Source organism: Callorhinchus milii, unplaced genomic scaffold (assembly GCF_018977255.1).
Source record: "Callorhinchus milii isolate IMCB2004 unplaced genomic scaffold, IMCB_Cmil_1.0 Scaffold14, whole genome shotgun sequence".
NCBI classification, from domain to species: domain Eukaryota; kingdom Metazoa; phylum Chordata; class Chondrichthyes; order Chimaeriformes; family Callorhinchidae; genus Callorhinchus; species Callorhinchus milii.
Genome location: NW_024704755.1, coordinates 12,028,940 through 12,051,091, shown reverse-complemented (window position 1 = coordinate 12,051,091; position 22,152 = coordinate 12,028,940). Strand labels below are relative to the sequence as shown.

General features: G+C 43.0%; 1 protein-coding gene across 2 annotated transcripts in view; it reads right to left on the bottom strand.

Annotated features, from left to right (window-relative positions):
* Positions 1–1,666: 1,666 nt before the first annotated feature.
* The window catches only part of ripor1 (RHO family interacting cell polarization regulator 1), a 109,545-nt gene continuing 89,059 nt past the window's right edge, over positions 1,667–22,152 (bottom strand). For both annotated transcript variants that reach the window (XM_007889516.2, XM_007889513.2), the window contains exons 13-22: positions 19,653–20,417; positions 13,993–14,132; positions 12,997–13,165; positions 11,718–11,853; positions 10,970–11,131; positions 9,526–9,684; positions 6,797–6,996; positions 5,999–6,082; positions 4,878–4,965; positions 1,667–2,601 (exon numbers count right to left, since the gene is read on the bottom strand). In XM_007889516.2, coding sequence (XP_007887707.2) covers positions 2,504–2,601; positions 4,878–4,965; positions 5,999–6,082; positions 6,797–6,996; positions 9,526–9,684; positions 10,970–11,131; positions 11,718–11,853; positions 12,997–13,165; positions 13,993–14,132; positions 19,653–20,417 — 2,001 coding nt within the window. In that variant the 3' untranslated portion in view covers positions 1,667–2,503. The remainder of the gene's footprint in view (positions 2,602–4,877; positions 4,966–5,998; positions 6,083–6,796; positions 6,997–9,525; positions 9,685–10,969; positions 11,132–11,717; positions 11,854–12,996; positions 13,166–13,992; positions 14,133–19,652; positions 20,418–22,152) is intronic.

The following is a 22,152-nucleotide window of genomic DNA, read 5'->3' as shown; positions in this document are numbered from 1 at the left end:
TGTTCCTTAGAGTTTGTAACTAGTGCTGACTAAGCAGACAGCTTGCACAAGGTTCAGGCATGATGCAAATAGAATGCCTGTGGATTTCTGGAGACTATTTAGCAAGAGCATAATTAATAGCAGACGAGGTGAGGCATTGTATGATTATAATTTTAATTGTCAACTCCTATTTTAATACCATTTCGAGGGAGGTGACAAGCAAATGCATTCCAGATGGAGGACAAAATGGGTTGAATATCAAAACTAAGCTAAAGGCCAAACAAACATTTGAAAGCAAACTAGTGAGGTTTGGTAACCAAAGTTAATTATGGTAACCGTTAATCAAGAGATTTATAGGGAAGTAAGATCAACAGAAAAGCACATAGCAGACAACAAGGATCTAGAACAATATATAACATAGTGGGTCCAAAAGCAGAGGCTTGCAATGAACTTTTAATGGTGGTGGTTACTGATGGGAAGCAATGCCAGGAATCAGCAATAATTACAGCTGACTGTATCATGCAGTCTACTATTTGGCACCTCAGTAGGTTTTTTGATTGGTTTATTTTCCTGTGCTCCCTTATCCTTTTTACTGCTGGATGTGAATGAGTAGCTTAGGTAACTCGAATCTTACACAAGGGTTTGGTGCAAACCAGTGACGATTGAGAATTCCCAGTTGAGCTTCCTAATTCTAAACTTAATTGCAATTGCATTTTCTTGGTAGTCTGAATTCTTGTTACCAACCAAAGGTACAGTAATCAAGGCTGTATTGGATGTGAACTATACTGTGCTTTCTATCCTAACTCATATACAAGAGAGGGCAAACAATTTTCTTATACTAAATTAAAAAAATTAATATGCGTTGTAGTCGTCTTTGCTTTCTTGTTGTGCAACATATTAAAAAAGAGTGAGAAGACAGCAAACAGCTGTTCAGTCTATGGAAGATTATATGTAGATAAAATGATGCATATTTTTAGCACTAGGAACTAGATCTAGAAGAAGCACCAGTGTATGAAATGAATCTCATAAAGACTCCATCTTAAGACTAATGCACCAACAACATGTACTGATAAACATGCTTTGCAAGTTTGCTCATTTAAGTTTAGAAAACTAAATTTTCTCTTAATTAAATGCTCCCTTGTTTCATTTCTCTGCCTTACTGCATTTTCTAACATCATGTTTAAAAAAAATACTTTTAACAGCCATATAAAATTAAATGCAAAGGCAAAACCATTTGTGGATTTAAAATAATCCAGCTGTCAAAATTTAAGAATTTCTTTTGGACAAGTTTCCTTTTAAATGCTTTCAAATGTTGGTATTTCTGCTCTTAAACTCCAAATATAAACCCCACAATTTCATCCTTTTCGCTATGTTGAAATTGAACTTACTGGACTGGACCTTTTTCCTCCAGTAGGATCTCAAGCTCATAGAACTTCTTGCTTCTCTCAATCTTTCCTTCCATTTATGTTCCACATGCCTTTAAAACCATAACCTGGTGCAGTGCAACCACAACTTGATTTCTCCCCTAACACTTCAATCTTGTTCATGGCCTGTTCTATGTTGCTTGGGGGATTAATTTGGATTTCTCAATTTTAAAATTGTTCAAAAATTGACAATATCACTGTAAATGTACACACAATGCATGACACACAAATTGGACATTTACAAAATAAAATAACCCCAAAACCATTTGCTTTACATTTATTAAGTATAACGTTGCATTTAATGATTTTTTTTATAATCACAATTCACTTTTACTTACACAATACATTTATATAGAAAAAAAATCAAAGTATATATTTTTTTGAAATTTTACTGCACCATCTGGAGAATAGTGTAACAGGATAACTCAAAAGCTGCTGCAGTGTCTTCTTAACGCAACAGTCAACATTAAATTAAAAAAAAATGGAAATTATTATACAGGTAATACTTGTTCGCTCTCTACCTCCACACCAGGCACTTGGACGGGAAGCAGCAATCTAGGTTTCTTTCCTGCCAGAGAGCAGCGAGACTTGCAGTTGAAAGGTAAATGATTCACCTGTGGCTTTTGGAGACATCTGTCCACCACGTTTATCCCTCCAAGGTTAACCACTCCTGGATTATTCACACATTTAATCATTCAAAGTGCATTTCCACTGACTCTCCTGATTTGGTCATAGTTTGTTTTTCAAAATGTGTGCATCCACGGATAAAACACTGGCATAACTTGTGCCAATATTCACCCAAAATCAAAGTGGCTCTATTCCAACTCAAAGCTTTCTTTGAAGTTACACTCTAGTAAGGCAGTCCTGACCTTCCTCTCTACTCCACCCCAGTCTCGAATCTCTTAAATCTCTCTTAAAACTCACATTGCCACAAACAAAAGGTATGAACACTGCTACATCTGAAATGTTTCAAGGTCAACTCAAAGGCAGTTTGACCTCCAGTTTACTTGATATCTTGGCAACGGAGGCTGCCTTGTTTCAGAAACGTTCTCCTGGAAGTTGACAGCCAATTTTCTTCTCAGTTTGAAGCAGTTCCCTGCTTAGAAAGCTGTACTAGTCATACTGACTGGTCCCAGAAGCCTCTGCATATTGTCCAATGATTCTTCCATCTGCTTGCAGGCAATTTTACCCTCCTCACCTGTTAGTGCAACCAGAAATGATCAGGGTAAAAACAGATTTCTACATATTGAATTTATAACACACAACAATTCAGCAATGCAGGATATCGGTTGGTTAATACCCTTGGCTGTAGACACATCAAAGGCTCACACGAAGCATGAACTGATGCTTCCTTTCAATGAAGAAAGACGAGGTCTTGGGTAAAATTTTAGCATTTTAATTTCAAGGCTGATGAAACTATTGAGTGGTTGTTTAGTGAGCATCTTATTCAACTGCCACAATTCAGTGAGTCTAACACCAATACAGTGCAATAGCCCTCCACGTGGAGAAAAGCAAAGGACTAGTTTAGGAAATTAAGATCACATAAATCTATCAAATGATTAAAAACACCACATTCTAGTTCCACAAAGCAGCTCATTAGTGAGTGAATAGAAGGGCCTTTCCAATGCCATTTTTTTAAAAAGTCAGGAACACAGTTGAAGGCCAAGGCACAAAATGCCCAGCACTGACCAGATCCAAAGAATGCACATAATAATAATAATAATAATCCTTGCATTTGATATAGCGCTTTTCACGTCGGGAGGACGTCCCAAAGTGCTTCACAGAACACACTGTAAAGTGAATTGACTGTATATTTGTGGGCGAACGCGGCAGCCAATTGCGCACAGCAATGTCCCAGAAACAGTCGTAGATTGAAAATGACCAATTTATTATTGTTTTTGGTTTTGGAGGGATTATTATTAGGCTCTGTGTGGAGTAAGGAAACTTGCCCAAGGTTTCGCCCTCTGCCTGGAATTGAACTCAGGTCTCTCGCTTGCAAAGCGAGTGCTCTAACCACTGAGCTACAGGACGTAGTTTACAAGCCAGATTATATAGCAATGGTTAGGTGATACTATGCTTGTTTTTTTTTAAAAAAAACAGCCTGCAGACCTAAGAATCTGGGCACAATAAGGTATTCTTTGCAATTGGATTTTCCACCAATACCAGGATTTAAGTCAGTGTAGCAGCCAAGATGACCTCACGATCCTCTAATCTAGCAGTAGTTAGAGATTACGGTAACATTGCTCGAGCATTAAGTTTAAGCAAGTCAATTGCCACCTCTGCACCAGTGAACAAATAACTTTGAAGTTGGGGCAATTCGAGATGGAGATATTATTTCAAAACCTATAGGGTCTGAATACTCGCTTGGTTAAATTGGTCCTCTCAAGCATCATGTCAGCGAGTGGTTTTGAAGGTCACTGTGGCAGATTTAGCTTTCCATCTGTGGTATCAGGTGGTTGGGAATTCAGTATGATGAATTGAAACTGAAAGCTAGGTCTGAGAATTGTCAACTGTTCCAGAGGTACCATATTTCATGTGGTTTCCTTGGTTCAAATCCTGTGAATGATTCTCGAACCGAGACAGAATGGTGCGAAAGCATCGATTGAACCTTTTATTCCAGTGGAATTGACGAGAGTCAAAGTGGTGAAAATTTTCCAGCTTGTGAATTTAAGACACCATACCCCTATTCCCTTATTATTGATGGAAAATCCTTGCACGACAAGTGCAGTCGATAAGGAAAAATGTAAAGTATTAGTAAAGGTGGATAATGTTAATTCTTTTCCCATTCCCCTGATCTACAGCAACAGTACAATGCACAACAACAGAATAATGGCTAAATGCTTTGAAGTGCGACTGTCAAAGTGCATGTCATCGGGGTTATGAATACATTACACTGCAAATGGAAATTTAAAAAATCAAGCGCAAACATAGTTCCAGTCTTGGGACTTGGTTAGACTGTGCAACATTTCAACACAGGCCTCTAAATTGGAATCAACAGGCACAGTGCATACCAATCCAGGTTCCTGGCTTCAGCCACTCTTTCAGCTGCTGATTATGTACAATAGTCCTTCTAATCAGAGGGTGTTCTCCTAAGTAATGTTCCATGTAACAGTTAGCACGGTCGGTACTGGGTGTACCTTTACTGAAACAAGTTGGGTACAATGACCGGGATCTCATGAGCTCTGGAGTGGGTGTGTAACCACTTCCCCTGCTTGGGCTGTCAATAAGAAAAAACACAAGTTCTTTCCATTTAATTGATAAAGCACCACTAAAAAAAAGTGTAGGCACGATGAACTGCAAACGTTTGTGTCAGTAACTATTCCTGTGACGTATAATCGAGCAGCATCTGATCTGTACAGAGAACACAGGTCTCCTCTGATAACCCACGATGAGCCAACAGGCCATGGAAGACCGTTGTGTTTGACATTCGCACGGGATTTCCACCTCTTCACGCAGTACAATACTCATACTCACCAAAGGACAGAAGGGCCTGTTTAGCAACGTCTCGCACCTCTTTGTCAGTCTGGCAAATGTAAACCAGCTGATCGATGCTTTCTTTGGCCTGAGCAAGAGAAAACGTTCGAGGTGAAAGGAAAAATAAAACCTGAAAAGTTTCTCTCCTTGATTTCAATTACTCTTAATATTAAATAAAGACAACTTTATCATTATGCTCCTTCCCTTCCTCGCACCACCACTCCAAGACCCTTAAATTACACACCCTTTCCCTCTTCACTCCTGCCTCTCTGCATCCTGCGGTGAGGAAAAGAATGTGTACCCGAGTCTCTATCTATAACACTAGCCATTTGCTAAATAATATTAATCTGTGCATTTGACATAGCACCTTATCATGTCATCAAGACGTTTCAAAGTGCTTCAAAGGATTTTACTGTGAAATGCAGCGACTCTATTTGTAAGCAGACGTGGCAGCCAATTTGCACACAGCAATGTTCCACGAACAGCACAAACTAAATGATGCACATGGTGACCTGGAGTAACCAACCGGCTCTAACCTTCCTGTGATATTTTGTCGTGCGTGTGCCGAGCGGGCACTCTCAAGTTGGTACCACTGCACAATGCAGTCTGGTGATTCAACACTGCACTGCATTTTATAATCCCCCAAAAATTGCACAGCAACTAATGTGCAGCAGAGTAGGAAAAAAACTTCGTGCAAATAAGTATAAATGAATATGCATGCAACAACAAAATTACATTTGTATAGCGCCTTTCACGTCGGGAGGATGTCCCAAGGTGTCTGCACCTGATTCAAGTAAATAAAACAACATAAACCCTATTCAATGATTGTGCCTGAGAGCTAAGCAGATTATAAAACCATTTCATCAGCGGTAAATAATTACAGCAGAGAGGACTCTGCTTTTAAACAGAAAATCTCAAAAATATCCAAGTCAATGAAAGTCAGGCCAGCAGCAAGTAGATTTACTACAGTTACATGTGTTACTGTACAATGACACTATCCAACTTGAGTACAAGGCAACAATTTAGAGACATTTACAGCCATTCGATACAGCGTTATGGGCTTAGGTTTTGGGATATTTCCTCATTATTCAGGGTGTATATACTGGATTAAGATACCGTACCTTTAGGCATCCCAGTGCAGTGCATCCTGATCGTCGGAGCTGTACATTCTCATCTTCAAGCAGTTCCAGATAATAAACCAGAGCCTGAACAGAAATAAACATCAATCAATCAATCAATCAATCAATCAACCTGCATCTTGAACAAACACTGAAATATCTATGCACTTAACGCTGCTTAATGTAACTGAAAGGATTTTCTTTGCAAGTTCCAAATGCAATGACCAGTGATTCAAAGGGGCAAACAGATCCTGATCCGGGCAAATCATGTAACAAAAAGGAGGAAAGACCACACCAGGTGTGCTATTCCACCGGCAGTTGTCAAACATTTACAATGTCGCTGTAAAGGAAATCAATGCCGTCAGGTCTTGGTTCACTTTAAATTAAAAGAAGGGGGAGATGGAGGAAAAGTTTTGGCCACCACACCCAGAGTGCGCTTGTGATTTTCTAATGCTATCCCGAAATTACAAAACTACCTTCAATGATGGATTTCACGGCAGATAATGGAGTCCAATGTGCGACACCTTAAAATTGGGTTTCTCCCATTGATTCGCAAAAGCCCACTCCTGAAGTAGACGAGTATGACTTTTTTCCCCCCAGTTACTGGGTGGAGAAACCCCATTTGTGCAACTCTGATTCTGTACGGAGGAATCTAGGTAATAAAGGCTCCGAATTAACCCTCAGTTACAAGGTTTACAAGAATTTTTTGGTGCCTGTTTCTCCCCCGACTGCAGAAGACTGTTCCTGAAATTCTTCCCGAGACGGAGAGGTTTAAGTGGAAGAAAAGCACAAGCTTTGTACCTTCTCTCGGAACTTGGGGTTTTCCGTCGTCAACGCTTTGAGTACAGTGGTTGCTGTGCTGCAGATCTTCCCGTGCTCCTCCAACAGGAGCAGACCCACAGCTTTCAGTCCCTCTCCCTGCAGCTGCGTTGCCGACAGATGTTTCAAGGTCTTCAACACAACGTCCTTATCAGAGGACTGCAAGGTTTGGACCAGTAACACTGCAACCAGAAACGTGAAGTCACAAAATATTCCATGGACATTCATTTACTCCCATCTTGTGGAGTCCTACAGCTCGGTGGTTAGAGCACTCGCCTCGCAAGTGAGAGACATGCGTTTGATCCCCGGCAGGGCGAAAAGCTTTCTTACTCCACACACATGCCACTGTTTACCTAGCAGGAAGTAAGAACCCGGTTGTTAAATCGATTGACAGATCGCTTTTCCCGGGGTAATAATCCCTTAAAAAAATATAATAAATTGGTCACTCAATCCACGACTGTTCGTGGGACACTGCTGTGCACAATTGGCTGTCGGGGTTTGCCTACAAAATACAGTCAATTCACTTTACAATATATCCTGTGAAATGCATTGAGTCGTTTCAAAGAAGTGATAAGGCACTATATCAAATGCAAGTATTATTATTTTCCTGGTACTATGGATGGCACGGTGCCCACCGTTGGCTTCAGAAGACCCGAAATTCCTCGTGATCTCAGCTTTCAGAACATTGTCTTAAAAATTTAAGATCATGCAGAAATTAAAAAGAAATGCAGAAACAAATGACCAATGCTAAGAATGAGGCCACGAATTTTCTGAAATTTTGTCAGTTCTGAGTTTATTTTAAGACAATGTTCCACCGGTGGAAGCCATTAGCACGTTCAGACGTCTGATAAGTTTCAGCTGAATTTTTATATGGACCTGAATTGATCTTCAACTATCTCACAAATAACATGTCCAACGCAACCTGAAAATGCGCGACTGAACAGTAAAACCAGACCGATTTAATTATAAAACATTTACAACAACAAGATTCCATTTATAGAGTGCCTTTCACGTCAGGAGGACGTCCCAAGGCGCTGGACAGTTGGGTCAGGACCCGAGCATTGGGGGGAAATGGTCAGGATGAGGGAAGGGAGGGAGGGAGCGAGGAGGGAGGGAAATGGTGAGGGGAGGGAAGGGACGGAGCGAGGAGGGGGTAGAGTCGAGAGGGGAGCTGAACGCACGGTCAAAGAGAAAGGTCTTGAGACCGGCCTTGAAGGAGGAGAGGGAGGAAGCAAGGAGAAGGCACTGGGGGGTGGAATTCCAGAGCCTAGGGGCTGAGAGGCTGAAGGTCCGCCCACCGATGGTAGGGCGGTTGGGGCGGGGGATGTGGAGCAGACCGGAGCCAGAGGAACGGAGGGTACGGGCAGGTAGGTAGGGGGATAGTAGGTCAGAGAGGTAGGAGGGAGCAAGGCCGTGAATGGCCTTGTAGGCGAGGATGAGGATCTTGAATTTAAAGCGCTTTGAGATGTCTTCCCAACGTGACAGGTGTGATATAAATGTAAATTGGATTGGATTGCCAGATGCAATCAGTGCAACAAATAAAATCTGATCCAACCCTTGATTTGCTGCACATTAACTCAGGCACTTAATTCAGACTCACAATTCTTTTTTTTCTAAAAATCCAAGATCGACACGATATTTCAAGGAAAGAAAATGTTCCAGGGAAGAGAAGTCAGTCAGGAGGTGCACAACAATCACTTTATATTCTGGCTCAGTTGTAATAATAATAATCCTTGCATTTCATATAGCGGCTTATCACTACTCCAAGACGTCTCAAAGCACGTCACAGAATATACTGTAAAAGTTAATTGACTGTATATTCCGTGAGTGAAACGTAATAAACCCACCTCAAGCAAAACAGGCCACACTGGAGTGGTTGGCTTTTATAATTAAAAGGTAAATCAATCATTCAGGGAAACAATGGTCTGAATACTCCCACAACAGGATCCTCTATCACAATGCCTGAAGGGTTTGGCAGAGGTACTGAATTACACAACACTTTGAGAAACCTTTTGACTTTTTTTTCTTTTGGCTGTTTTGTGGATTGCCCCAGGACATTTTGTTGTCTATTCTTCATATCCAAGTCCAATCCCATCCTCATCTACACTCCCAACTTTCCTGAAATGGTTTCTCTTCAACCGTGCCTTCAGCTCCCCTCTCGACTCTCTACCCTCTCCTCGCTTCCTCCCCTCACCCTGACCATTTCCGCCCTGCTCGGGTCCCGACCCAACGGTCCAGCTCTTTGGGACGTCCTCCCGACGTGAAAGGCAATCTTGTTGTTGTTGTTCTGCATTCCTGGATTCATTTCCTCCTCTTATCCAGGGATGTTGATGCCAATTTTAGAGCCCCAATTGCAGGCCCATCAAGCCTCGGTAAACTCAGAACAGATCAGGATTCAAACCTGCCTTGGGACGTCCAACTGACGTGAAAAGCACTATACAAATACAACTTGTCATTGCAAACTTCCCATCTGCATGCCCAGTACTGCATCAAGCACTAGCCTGTACCCAATAAGGGAGTTCTCTTAAAGCTTCAGCGATTAATGGGCATTTTGTTTTACAGCAAGAGGTGAGTAGGACACAGGTTACGTAATGTTCATGATTGTGGATAGGAAGGACAGCAAGTTATAACAGGTGATTGAAGTGTCAGATATCAATGTGAAGTAAGTGAAACTGCAGGATAATGCAGTTCGGTAAAAGTGTTTTTAGTACCTTCCTCTGCTAGTTCCAGGATGTAAGAATCCAGGGATGATACATTCTCTGCTTCAATGTGGTTCAGATACTGGAAGATGGTTAACAGCTCCACGTTTCCACTTCGAGCACGTTTTGGCAATGTTCTGTCCAGAAACCTTTCCACCAGTTTAACAAAGACTGCAAGAAAGAGCGTTACAAAACAGGCAGTGAGTCACTATATAAATCCTTAATGGCAGAAATGATTAAAGTCTAGATTCTAAATAAATAGCGCACGGCTTGCAGAGAGATGTTACCCAACATTGTCTGAAATCACATATTAAATAAGTTTCCAGGCTCTTTGAAAAGTGCAGTTAAGTTAAGGATGGTATGAGAGAGGTTTTAAAACTCATTTTTTAAAGCATGCTAACGTGGCTCATTTAGCCCCTGACTTTGTGTGTTTTTGGTCAGTCTGGCACACACGGGAACCCATCAATTCCAGGCAGGTCAGGGCGAAACCTTGGGCAAGTTTCCTTACTCCACACGCCTAATAATAATCCCTCCAAGTGGAGTCCTGTAGCTCAGTGGTTAGAGCACTCGCTTTGCGAGTGAGAGACCTGAGTTCAATTCCAGGCAGGTCAGGGCGAAACCTTGGGCAAGTTTCCTTACTCCACACAGAGCCTAATAATAATCCCTCCAAAAAACCAAAAACAATAATTAAATTGGTCATTTTCAATCTACGACTGCTTGTGGGACATTGCTGTGCGCAATTGGCTGCCGCGTTCGCCCACAAATATACAGTCAATTCACTTTACAGTGTGTTCTGTGAAGCGCTTTGGGACGTCCTCCCGACGTGAAAAGCGCTATATCAAATGCAAGGATTATTATTATTATCACCATACTCTATAGTCCCCAAATCAAAGTACCGAGTATGCCTGACTTCGGAATACCATTGTTGTAAAAGACAACTGGGCGCTCCCTGAACGCAGGAGTTGAATACACTGAGCTTTCAATACTGCTCTGTATCAGACAGAGCTTAGTGAAGGGATTATTTCCTCTTGTGCCAGGTAAGGCCAAGTGTTCAAACATGTCTGTCGATGGAGCAGAAACTCATGTTTTGAGTAGTGGTGGGTGAGGGGAGGGGGAAGGAAACAAATAAACAAGCCAAAGGAGTAAGAAGCATCTAACTGGCCGGCTTTCATACAAGTTTGTGAATATTATTCAAATCGGTTAAATTAAAATCTATTCAGTCTGGGTGTGGTTGGGTACATTCCCCTGAAACTAGTATCTAATGAATATTCTGTGGTGAAATTAATACTCTCTCAAATGCCTCGGCAAATCTGAAGGTGCAGATCTTATAGGCGTTTGCTTCCAAATGTGAAGCTGTAGCAAACATGATGCCGTAATGGTAATTCACGTGTTTAATTGTGGTCATTTCCCAGTGACAAGGTTACGTGACCAAGAACAGGTCTAGTTTGTTGCTCACCTTTGTCCACAATCCCCGAGTGCTTCTCCTTCACTCTGTTCCCGAAGCTGGAGTTCAGTTTCTGCAGAAACCGCTCGACCGAGGTGCTGTAAACATTTGGGGTATCGATGCACAGCTTCCAGAAAGAGGAGAGCGTTGGAGTGTCTTTGAATAGTGGCGTGACTGAGAAAAAGATTACAAAATGCAAGGACATTAAGGAGCTTGCTTCCTTTACAGGGCCATCTTAATAAAAGCCTTGCCCCTCATGCGGCCATCGGGTTCTAAGGTGGGAAAACTGAACCCAAGGAGGTCACACATTTTTTTGTTAGATATTTTTATTGATGTCCCGTCCCTGGCCAAAAATCCTCCAAATACATTGGTTATTCACAGCCCAGCTGTTTGTGGACCTTGCTGTGGACAAAATGACTGCTGCTATTGCTGACAAATTCACACACACTACACTTGGCAGGGATTACCTATGAACCGGTTCCAACATTATAGACACAATATCAAACGCAAGCAGGGTTAACATGATTATTTTACTGAAATTGCTGCCGCTACCCTCATTTTTAAGCGACATAGGAAGCACGGCAGCTCGTGCAGGAAACCTATTCTGATACCGAATAGTGCACGAGGTACATACCTTCCCTATTTAGGAAAAGATCAAAGAGAATGGAGGTTGAACCTCAATTGCGATGGTGCAGAAGCACTGGCGCCTGCAATAGATTGTTAGCCATTCAACCCACTGCATTTGGAACACTTAACTCACCCTCTTCAATAGTGCTTATGTTTCCAGCTTTCTCTGCACTCAATCTGGAGACGGTCTCCAGCACATGGGCCTCTCTCAAAAGTTTGTCTAGTGCGTAGATCTCCCGACAACGTAAAGGTCCGTATATACCCAGTTGCTGCAACACAAAACATTAATTGTAATGCATTCGATACTTAATCTTTAAATGTTTAATTGTGCTCCCACTGTAGGCGCACTATAACCTGCCAGGTAATAACACAGCAACCACCCTCTCCTCTCAACCTAGTTAAAACTCAGAATATCTGAACTATAATAACCCTGGAAATTTATATGAAGACATTACAATGTTAAACCGTGTTCACCTTGGATTTTACATCAGAATTAAGGTGCTACCTTTACTACGGAGCAACATAATGATCACTCTCAATGCAAAACCCCCCAATTTATGAACCCAGATTATATTGGGCAGCATTGTTACGGGTAGAAATTTGTTTCAGCAGAGCACACATTGCCTGTGTGATTTTGGCCACTAATTCAATTTCCCATTACAGTCGGAAATACTGAATTGAATTTTTCCCCTTAAGGTCTATTCGGGATTTTTCTTCCATCCAGCGGAGAGTGCTGTTGCACTGTGTAAAAGATGTGGTTTCACAGAAGCAACACTGCTAACTGAAAAGATTGTGTTTACAATAAAAACTTTTTTTAAAAAAAAAACAGAAAGCCTCAGGCACAAGCCTGGCCCTAAAGTGCTCACGTGCTTGCTCACCCTCTTCTCAAACATAATACCATCATGTGCATGATTCGGAATCGCCGTGGTATCTGATGTATCCGGATGAACGAAAAGATGTTGATGACTGTTTTGCAGAACTCAGTCTGTCTATCGACAATAACACTGGGTATAGACTGGACAATATCTTACATCTGGATGGGTGATCATCAGATTTTCTACTGGATTAAGTTGTTGATGCTAGCTCCCAGTGATTTTACTGCACTTCACCCAGCTTTTGTAAATTGTGAGCTTATGTATATAGTTTCCGATGTGTGTTCATTTCAAACCAGTTTCCTAGTGCACCCCCCCACCCCCACACACGCAAAAAAAAGTTAACAATTGAATCACAATTACTAAGTATAATTAAGCATGGTGGAGTTTAAATGTCTGTGGCCCTTTTGCTTCCTCAAGACTAATCTATTTATCCTGATGATGAGCTGAAGCTTTATTATTAAAAAAAAATGAGCTGCTGCTTGCTGTGTTGCAACTACCCTTCTCCAGATATTGTAAAGCACTCAGAGGGGCATTTACCAGGAAAAGTTTGCTGCAGGTGTTCAAGTGCATGACCAGAACCTGATCCAAATATTCATTCCCTGTTGTCATTGGAACTGGACTTGCTTCCGAGCCGCTGCCAACACCGGTGTCCTCAGTCAGCGCTTCACTAGGACCAGCAGCCAGTCTGCGATTGCTACCATTTTGCCTGTTGCAGAGGAATAAATACGTTTAGGCATTCGGAGATTGGCAATTGCTCTTATCTGCAGGATCCAGGACTTTCACTTGTGTGTTCCTGTTCCGCAATCTTTATGGGGTTACGAAATCTTTAGGCAACCCGGCACAGGGCAATGCACTCCGTGTGCAACCTTGTGCAAGGCATTCCTCCGCAAGGCATTGCTACCAAACTCAACGGAGATCGGTGGTGAGTAGAACACACTTTGGGTGGGGGGGGAGAAAGAATTTGGGAGAGTCAGCACAGGCTAAGAGAGCGCAGACCTGCCAGCTATGGGTAACACATTGAGTTATCCTCTAGGAATGCTGGAAGATCTAAATCAGGGTGAGTTAAAATTGGACCGAGAGAAGGGGGGTAAGCAAGAGGAGTAAAGTTGATTCTTTCAACAGCACTCCAGCAGTTCAATTCCAGACTGACTTCTCAGCCTCGAGCCCTATATCCTGCGGACCAAACACTTATTATTATTGACAAGCGTCTATGCTTTAAACTGTACCCAAGCTGAACTTGAGATGGCTCTGTCCACCTCTGCCCATGATGATGTGGGAATGAAAGTAACTTGAGCAGTATTTGGCTTATTTGCCAAGTCTGGGGGCAAGGAGGTCATGTACTTTCTTTTTAAAAAATTCAACAAATAATGCTATTTACTTAAGATTGACTTAACCAGGCTACACATCACAGCGGTCGGTCCAAGGAGCAAGAATTTGGGGAGTTATAGGAAAATGGTCAAGCCCATCTTTTTTTTCATAAAAAGGAGAAAAAAGAATTAAAGATGGTGCAGATCAGATCATGTGGGCACTAACCTCCCGTTTTTCTCAGCTTCATCTTCTGAATATTCGGAATCTTCCATGTCCGACGTGTTGAGGAAATCAAAGCTCTCCAGTGCATGCTCTACAGTCAGGCTGATGCTGGATGCTCTGCTCCTGCTCACTCCCTGCCTGTGCTGTAATACAAACCCAAACGTTTAAGAACATTTGCTCTCGTCTGACTCCAATCCACTGCTTGTTCCTGACTCCTTCCGGTCTACTATCGGTGACTGAGTATTCATTAATTACACCTCTGCCTTGTAGAACTCTCGCCCCAAATCCTTATGCATATCAGTCTTAGTTTAGTTTGTAGCAGTCTAATCTCGACGTCAGAAAAGTCGTGGGTTTAAGCCCCGCTTCAGGATTTGGAACCCATGTAGTCCAATGCAGTCCTGTGCTTCGGATGAGATGTTAAACCAAGCTCCCTTCTGCCTGTTTGGGTGGATGTCAAGGATCCAGGGTACAATTCAAAAAGAGAAAGTCATTTCTCCCAATGTCCTGGGCAATAATCCCCCAGATAAAATTGGTCACTCACTCCATGTCTGTTTTTGGGACATTATAAGAATGATAATAATAATCCTTGCATTTGATATAGCGCTTTTCACGTCTTCTCGATATCTCAAAGCACTTCACAAAATAGACTGTAAAGTGAGTTGACTGTATATTTGTGGGCGAAACGTGGCAGCCAATGGCGCACAGCAGTGTCCCACAAACAGTCGTGGATTGAAAATCACTAATTTATTATTGGTTTATTTTGGAGGGATTATTATTAGGTGTGTGGAGTAAGGAAACTTGCCCAAGGTTTCGCCCTGCCGGGAATTGAACCCAGGTGTCTCGCTTGCCAGGCGAGTATGCCTATTCACCCACAAAATACACACAGCCACGTCACTTTGCAGTTCACCCCCTTATGTGCTTTGAGACATCCAAGGTGCTATATCAAATGCAAGGATTAGTATTACATCCACCATACGACATTCAAAACAAGATCCTAACACTAGGCGGCACCACAAGCTTGGCCAGAGTCCACACCTTAGCCTGGGTTGTGCTGCATTCCTGCTGTAATGACTTACTCCAATCCAGATTCCCTGCTCTTCCTCCATACCCTTCATTCTAGAAGTGCATAAAATGCATAGACATTCCAGACAAGGAGGAAGAAGAAAATTAAGAACAGGAATTAAATTTTTTCCAAATATTCTTTCCTGCTCCAAAATAAACAGCCTGTTTCCCCCACTGGAAGTAAATTTACAACACCAACTGCCTTTATGTAGAGCCCTTCACATGGGGTAGTGTCTTGGTAGAGCTATTCGGATTTACAATTTGAAAGCACCTCCTGCAGAAGAGGTCTGGTGTTCAAAGGATTAACCATGCCAACACTCCAGCTTTTGGGGATTCGGGTGTGACTAAAGCAACTAAATAAACTCAGAGCACGAGTTAGGCTGAAAGATTACACCCACTCATCTGAGCAAGGAGTCTAAAAAGTCTCAGTCGCCACAATGGTCCAAGTGCACATTCCATCAATAGCCTCTGCATCAGCAGCGTAATTAACTACTGTTCCAATTCCTCCCACTAATTTACTTAAAAATCATTCCAGGGCCTCCACCATGCCAACAGATCAAGGAGGTCTCTGTTCTCTTCAGAAACCACACTCCAGCCTAATTCCCCAGTCTGTAGTCACTTACAGCTGCTTACTGCCACCCCCTCCCTTCCTTTCCCGACAGCAGGGAAGTAAATGCAAAGTCCATGGAATGTTGTGCATTGAGCAATTCTACCGTACTGTTGTCTAGTCAGTCATTGGTGCTCAAATGCACTGAGCCAGACTGTGTGCGTTGGGAGTGGGGCTTGGATTCAAAGCTCGGATAGCCAATATTTATTGTTCCAACAGGGAGGCAGTACTGCACAACAGCTTACACAAAGGAGACTGTGGGTTGCATTGAAAGATGAATCAACATGAGCTGGCCTTGCACACATTTGGAGTACCTACAGCGTGCAGATTGTGAGCAATTTAAAGCGAGGGATTGTGATCAATCGGGATAACAATAATCCCTGCATTTGATATTCCGCCTTTCACATCGAGAGGACATCTAAAAGCGATTCACACAATTTACTGTAAAGTGTAGTGACTGTGTACTTTCTGGGCCAGATAGCCAAGGCGGAGTGGAAATCATCTTGCTGCTGGTGGGATGGATTTAACCCACCAGGTCTACTGAGAGTCCACTGTCTCATTAAGCAACCAAGCCACTGCCCCTGCATCTTACTCACACGCCACAACCTTTAATATTTCAACACAGCGTGCCAGGCTAGGAGGCTATGTTATGTGAAAATAGTCCTCTTGGTGACTCTCCCCAGAAAGTGGAAAAACATTCTCATCTCCTCTGAAGTTTCCTCACTGGAGCTAAACATTTCCCACCAGAGATAAGAATGGCCCTATAAAATCCCAATTGCCTTGATTGAACATCAACCACACAACACCTTGAGTACAATCCAATCAATTCAGAGGCTCTGCAGCTTATAACGTGGCTGTTTATCTTTGGAATTTACAACGCGACAGTTTACAAGATCATAAAAAGGGCCTATCGTTCGGCTTCAGAATGCGTTTGCAGTGACGAACCCTGCTATCGTTCTCCCGAAACACAGTGAAAGCCTGTTAGAAGCTGCCCTCTTATTACACTGGTTTCCTTGTAACGCTGGTGCCTGCAGCTGAATTGGACCTGCAGACTGGCCACATGCCAAAAAAATTGCTGACTTCATGGTCGACGGGTCTCTGCCTCACACTGGGTATGCTCTGTGATGACCTGGAAGGCGGCCAGCTTTACACACCAGTGCTGCTGACCGGAGGCCGTTCGTGATTGCTCCCGTGCACTGTCACAGTGATCGGAGGGAACGAGCCTCCGTGGAACTGTGTTGGCCAGGAATAGGAAACAGCTGCACCAAAACCACTCAACACTGTACTGACTCCGCTTAACCCCGTCAAGCAAATCTGCCACCTCTGGCCCAAGGTTCTATTCGAGTTCAGGACACCCGCGTAAAGCACGACAGTGTTGCCTGTGCTGTGTTCGCAAACTACGGGAATTGTGTTTTTCATCTGCTCACGAATCCGGTTAACTCCAAAGGGAACATAGCCCCCTGCTCTGATGTCAACTCAGTGCCCACCCGGGGACATCCAATCAAAGCCACAGGAGAGGAGGGCAAACAGCATGCACAGGGCCCCACAGCACTGCTGGAAGAGAAATGTTGCAGAAACCAACACAAAAGTGCTCTGCAAACAGAAAGAGTCAGTGACCGCCTTGCATTCCTACGCATCTTCCTTGCCTGGCTCAATCAGCGTCCTTCTGCTGGGATGTTAAATCGAGGTCCTGTCTGCCTGTTCAGGTGGACATTAAAGATCCCATGACCCTATTCTAAATGAGTTTCACCCGGAGTCCTGGCTAACAACCCCCAGATAAAAACTTGGTTATTCCAAGTGGGACATGTTTGTGGGACATTGCTGTGCAAAAATTGGATACCACACTTTCCTACAAAACACAGTCGCTACACTTTACAAGGAATCCTGTGAAGTGCTTTGGGCTGTCCTTCCAGCGCGAAAGGCGCTTTAGCAAACGAGGGTAAAACTCTATTTTCAGAGTTAACCGGATTCGTGAGCAGATGAAAAACACAATTCCCGTAGTTTGCGAACACAGCACAGGCAACACTGTCGTGCTTTACGCGGGTGTGCCGTGTGGGCAGCATAAAGCGACTATGGCAAGAAATTTTGGGTGTTTTGATTTAGCTGCTTATTGGAATATTTCAGACGCCGTTTTAATTAAGGTCCCTCTCCCCCCTGCAACGTGGAAGTACAAATTAAACGGTGAGAGGGAGGAAAAAAACAAATTGGGATATTGCAGCTTAGAGAGTTTCACAGGAAAGTGGTTCCTGTAGGAAAATTATTCCCAAATATACTGTAATTATCTCGCAGTTACACATATTACACCACTGTATCTCCTGGGAAAAGGGCACAAATTGCTGAGACACCAGCAAGCTTTTAGAATTGCTTTTCCTTTTCAGAGTAAGAATCTTTCATGCGCTGATCTAACTTTACAGCTTACATTGTAAGCTGCCTTGCCTTTATTAAGAACCATTCGGCAATGTATGTACTACACGGAAGAAATGTCCCTTTTTTTGTTGTGCACAAAGGGGTTGAAAAGGTGCAGTTGCTAATTTTGACTTCTGGTTTGTGAGTATCAGATCCGTAAAATGGAAACTCGGACGCATAGAACAGAGAGAGCAGTCTCTCCAGACTTGCCATTTTCACAGACTCGCTATGTGCAAATTGACTCCAAAGGTCACCTACAAAAATACAGCCACTATGCTTCACAGTGAATCCTGTGCAGCGTTTTGAGAGTCACGTCCTGCTGTTGTGAAAGATGCTATAACAAAAGTTATTATTATTATAATGAAATTAATTAAGTCATATTGTTATTACTAATACGACTAGGATCACCCTTCTCATTTATCCTTAGAGTTCCAAACGAATACAACTCTCTATATCGGGGCCTAAATTCATTCCACTTTACAATAACTCTGATTCAATGCTGGTGGAACGTTTTATGCCTGAGGTGCCGTCCTTTGGATAAGATGTTAACCGAGTTCCTGTCTACTTGTTCGGGTGCATATTAAAGGTCCCATAAACTATTGGAAAAGGGACGAAAATTTCTCCTTGATGTCTTGGCAAACAATCCTCCAAATAAAATTGGCCATTCTGTTCTTTGTGGGATATTTCTGTGCACAAATTGGCTGCGTCAAAAATACACAGTCACATCGCAGCAATTACCCTTGAGGTGTTGGCATTACGGGTGCAATATAAAATACAAGGATTGTTTATTATTGTGGATTTTTTCATTCATCTTTGGTTTATAAAAGCAACAAAAGCAACCTGAATAGTGCATGCAGGCATTCAGACTGCAGCCTTGTACTTTCCTCAGTACCTTTCTGCAACAGAACTGCAACAGCAATACCACTCTTATCTTATTACTCACTCCATTATAAAAAGAAACAAGCTGCTGAAGGCAAGGATTACTGTACTCTTACTAAGCAAAGCTATCTCAAAGGAACCTTCACATTGAAGGTGAAGTATCAAAATCTTATCCTTAATTATTAAAGTGTATCAGCCTGGCTTAGTTGGTATCTCGCTTGCTTCCGAGCCAGAAGATTGTGGGTTCAAGCCCCATGTTAGGACTTGAAACTGGGCTATCACTCCAAATTCAGTGCTATATTGCTGGAGATGCCGTTATTTGGAGCAGATATTAAACTGAGGTGCTGTGTGTCTGTACAGGTGGACGTTAAAGATCCGATGGCACTAATCAAAAAGAGAAGGGAATTTGTCCTGGCCAACAATCCCCAAATAAGATTGGGTCATTCACTTTGCTTGCCGGTGTTTGTGGCACATTGCTGAGAGTAAATATGGTCACTGTACTTTACAATATATCCTGTAAAGGAATTTGAGACGTCTCGCTAACGTGAAAGAGGCTTTATCAATCACAAGGAATATTATTTTATTATTAAAGCAGGTTTGAGGTTTCAAAAGCCAATGTAACAAATTAAGATGAATCCAAATTGGAGACATTTCCTCCCCTCCATTCCTGCAAATCAATGACATCTGCAATATTAGAAAGCAATCTTACCATCAGAACTTCTTCTAAGTGTTTCACCTCCATCTCCAGTTTCTGAAGCTCTGGGAATTGGCCACGATAGTCTTCAAGTGTTGAGTTTAGTGTCATCAGGGCTTCATCTACACCTGCATCCACAGGCTTCACCTTGGCAGGCTCTGTAGGTCCGGCTGTCTCATCATTCGGTTTTGCTTTCTCCTCCGTAGAGGTGACACTTATAACCAACTCGACTGGAGCAACGGAGTCCACAATGTCCATTGCCACCACTGGAGTGAGTATGGCCTCGGGCGTTTCTTCATTGCCCAAGGGAGCCTCAGCATTTACTGTAATATTGATCATCTCCACAGTCACAGGTTCCCTCTCAGGCGGTTCTGGCTCCTCGACTAAATTTGTTATGGCAACTATCTCTGGCTCTGGTTTGTCGCTATCATCCGGTTCACTGAAGTCCATTGCTGCATCCACACTCACTTCACTGATATGGCTGAGAGTTCGGGAAATAGGCACGTTTCCATTAAGTACTGCGTGCTTTTGAACCTCTTCCTCCTCCTCCTGATGCTGCTGTTGTTGCCGGCTTGTCACCTGATGAGCCTGAGGTTCCTCGGTTTGTGCTAAGGCGATTGTAATTCTCGAGGCTGCTGCCTGGGTGTCTGGCTGCACTGACGCTTTCTGTGAATGTCTCACACTCGTCGACAACTGGGGGCTGGAGGAACCGTCAGAGGAGTCGGAGGAGATGGACCAGGCAGTGCCGTTTTCCAGCTCGTCCTGTCTCCGCAGCATATTCTAACAAAAACAAAAAAGCACGAGTTACTATCTACAAATTCAGATCCACACGGAAACCAAGTCTGAGCTCGAAACGGTCAGCGGATATATTTTAACCCTTGAAACGGTGCAAGAGCACAATCCTTCACAGCGCTGCGATGAACCTTCAGCACCAATCAAAGCTGCCTCTTTACAGAGGTTAAACTCTGCAAAGATCACAACTAAATATTGTACTGCCAAAGATATTAAGTCTTAGCTCTTTGGCTACAGGAAGGGAGAAGACAATTAAATCAAGCAAGGAATTGTCCTCATTTCCAATGGGTTCCATCACTCCATGTCCAGGCTTGTACATGGCCATTCAGGCAGGCTAAACAGAAGCTGTTGACACCTATTGACTGATGCTGGGGGAGTGTGTGTCTGGGGAGGGGGTTGCAATTTAGCACCTCTCGGAGAAGACTGGACAAGACCAAGAAAATTGAAGCAGATGTATTCTTAGGTAAGCAGCATCTAATCCGATGCTTCTAAATGTAAAATTTTTAAGATATAGTTTGTTGGGAGAGAGAGGGGGAGAGGGATTTAGCTGCAGATGTTGAGCTAGGTACAAACTCTGGCACGCATTAATGGAGCAATTTACTTCTTCATTACATTTGAATCATACCAGGGTTTCAGATAACAAAAGTTGCTTTGGAAATGGGACGGAAGTTACTTAAGTGTCAGTCACTGAAGCCAGCGGTTACCATGATTGTCAAGAAGGCTTGTCCCAGATTCCTGCTCTCTGGAATGGAGGACATGGGCAGTGTGGGGAGGTTCAACACAATGGGAGGAGGGGGATTCAAGAGAATTGGGTGGTGGGGGAGAGAAAAAAAAGGAAAAGAAATAGAAAACAGCAAACTCTGCGAATGGGACAGACTCTTCCAAGCAATTTCCAGAGTAACACCAAATTCAGATCAGTTAGGCTACAAAACAGACTCACGAGCTACAGACCACAAATAACAGGAATAGGAAGAATAATCATACTCTATCTAATGGCACATTGCATCTGCAAGCCTACTGTGACAGCAACCTAGCCGAGGAGCTATCTATCACTTACGTAGAACTCCAGCTTACGAGTGCCGGGCCTGACGGTGGACACGTCGTTGCATGAACAACTCCGAGTCAATTTCTCAACAAAAACTTCTCGAAACAAGTCCATTAGAGACCATCTGTGCTTTTCTGCCAATGGTCGCAAAGGATTCTTGTGGGCAGAAAAGAGCAAATGAAGGCAGCTTACTCTTCAGTCAGTTCAGGAGGCAAGCAATTCAAGATTACCCCCACCTTTAGGTTCCCTTCACCCACCCACTACACTGCCACTCTATGCCCAGGGCTCTGGCATTGCAACTCCAACTGCTGGATGCTGGTAAGTATTGAGGAGCTGCCTGTGATGAAGACACCCTCCATTCCTTCCCCCCAGTTAGAGAACAACAACAAACTACACTTGTATAGCGCCCTTCATGTCGAAAAGACGTCCCAGACAATAGTAGAGAATAGGGAGACTGAGGCTCCATCAGACCACCTCACAACACGGGGCACTGATACACCAACTGGCTACATCACTGAGTTGCCTTGGACTGATTTCAAAGCAAGGCTGCCACAAAGTGAAGGTTTTGTAAACGGTAGAGTTGGGCAATACGCTTGGTTTTCCACTCTGGACACACCAAGATCATATAAAAGCTGCTCCACTGAGGGATTTTTTTTAATATAAAAACACCAGGAATAA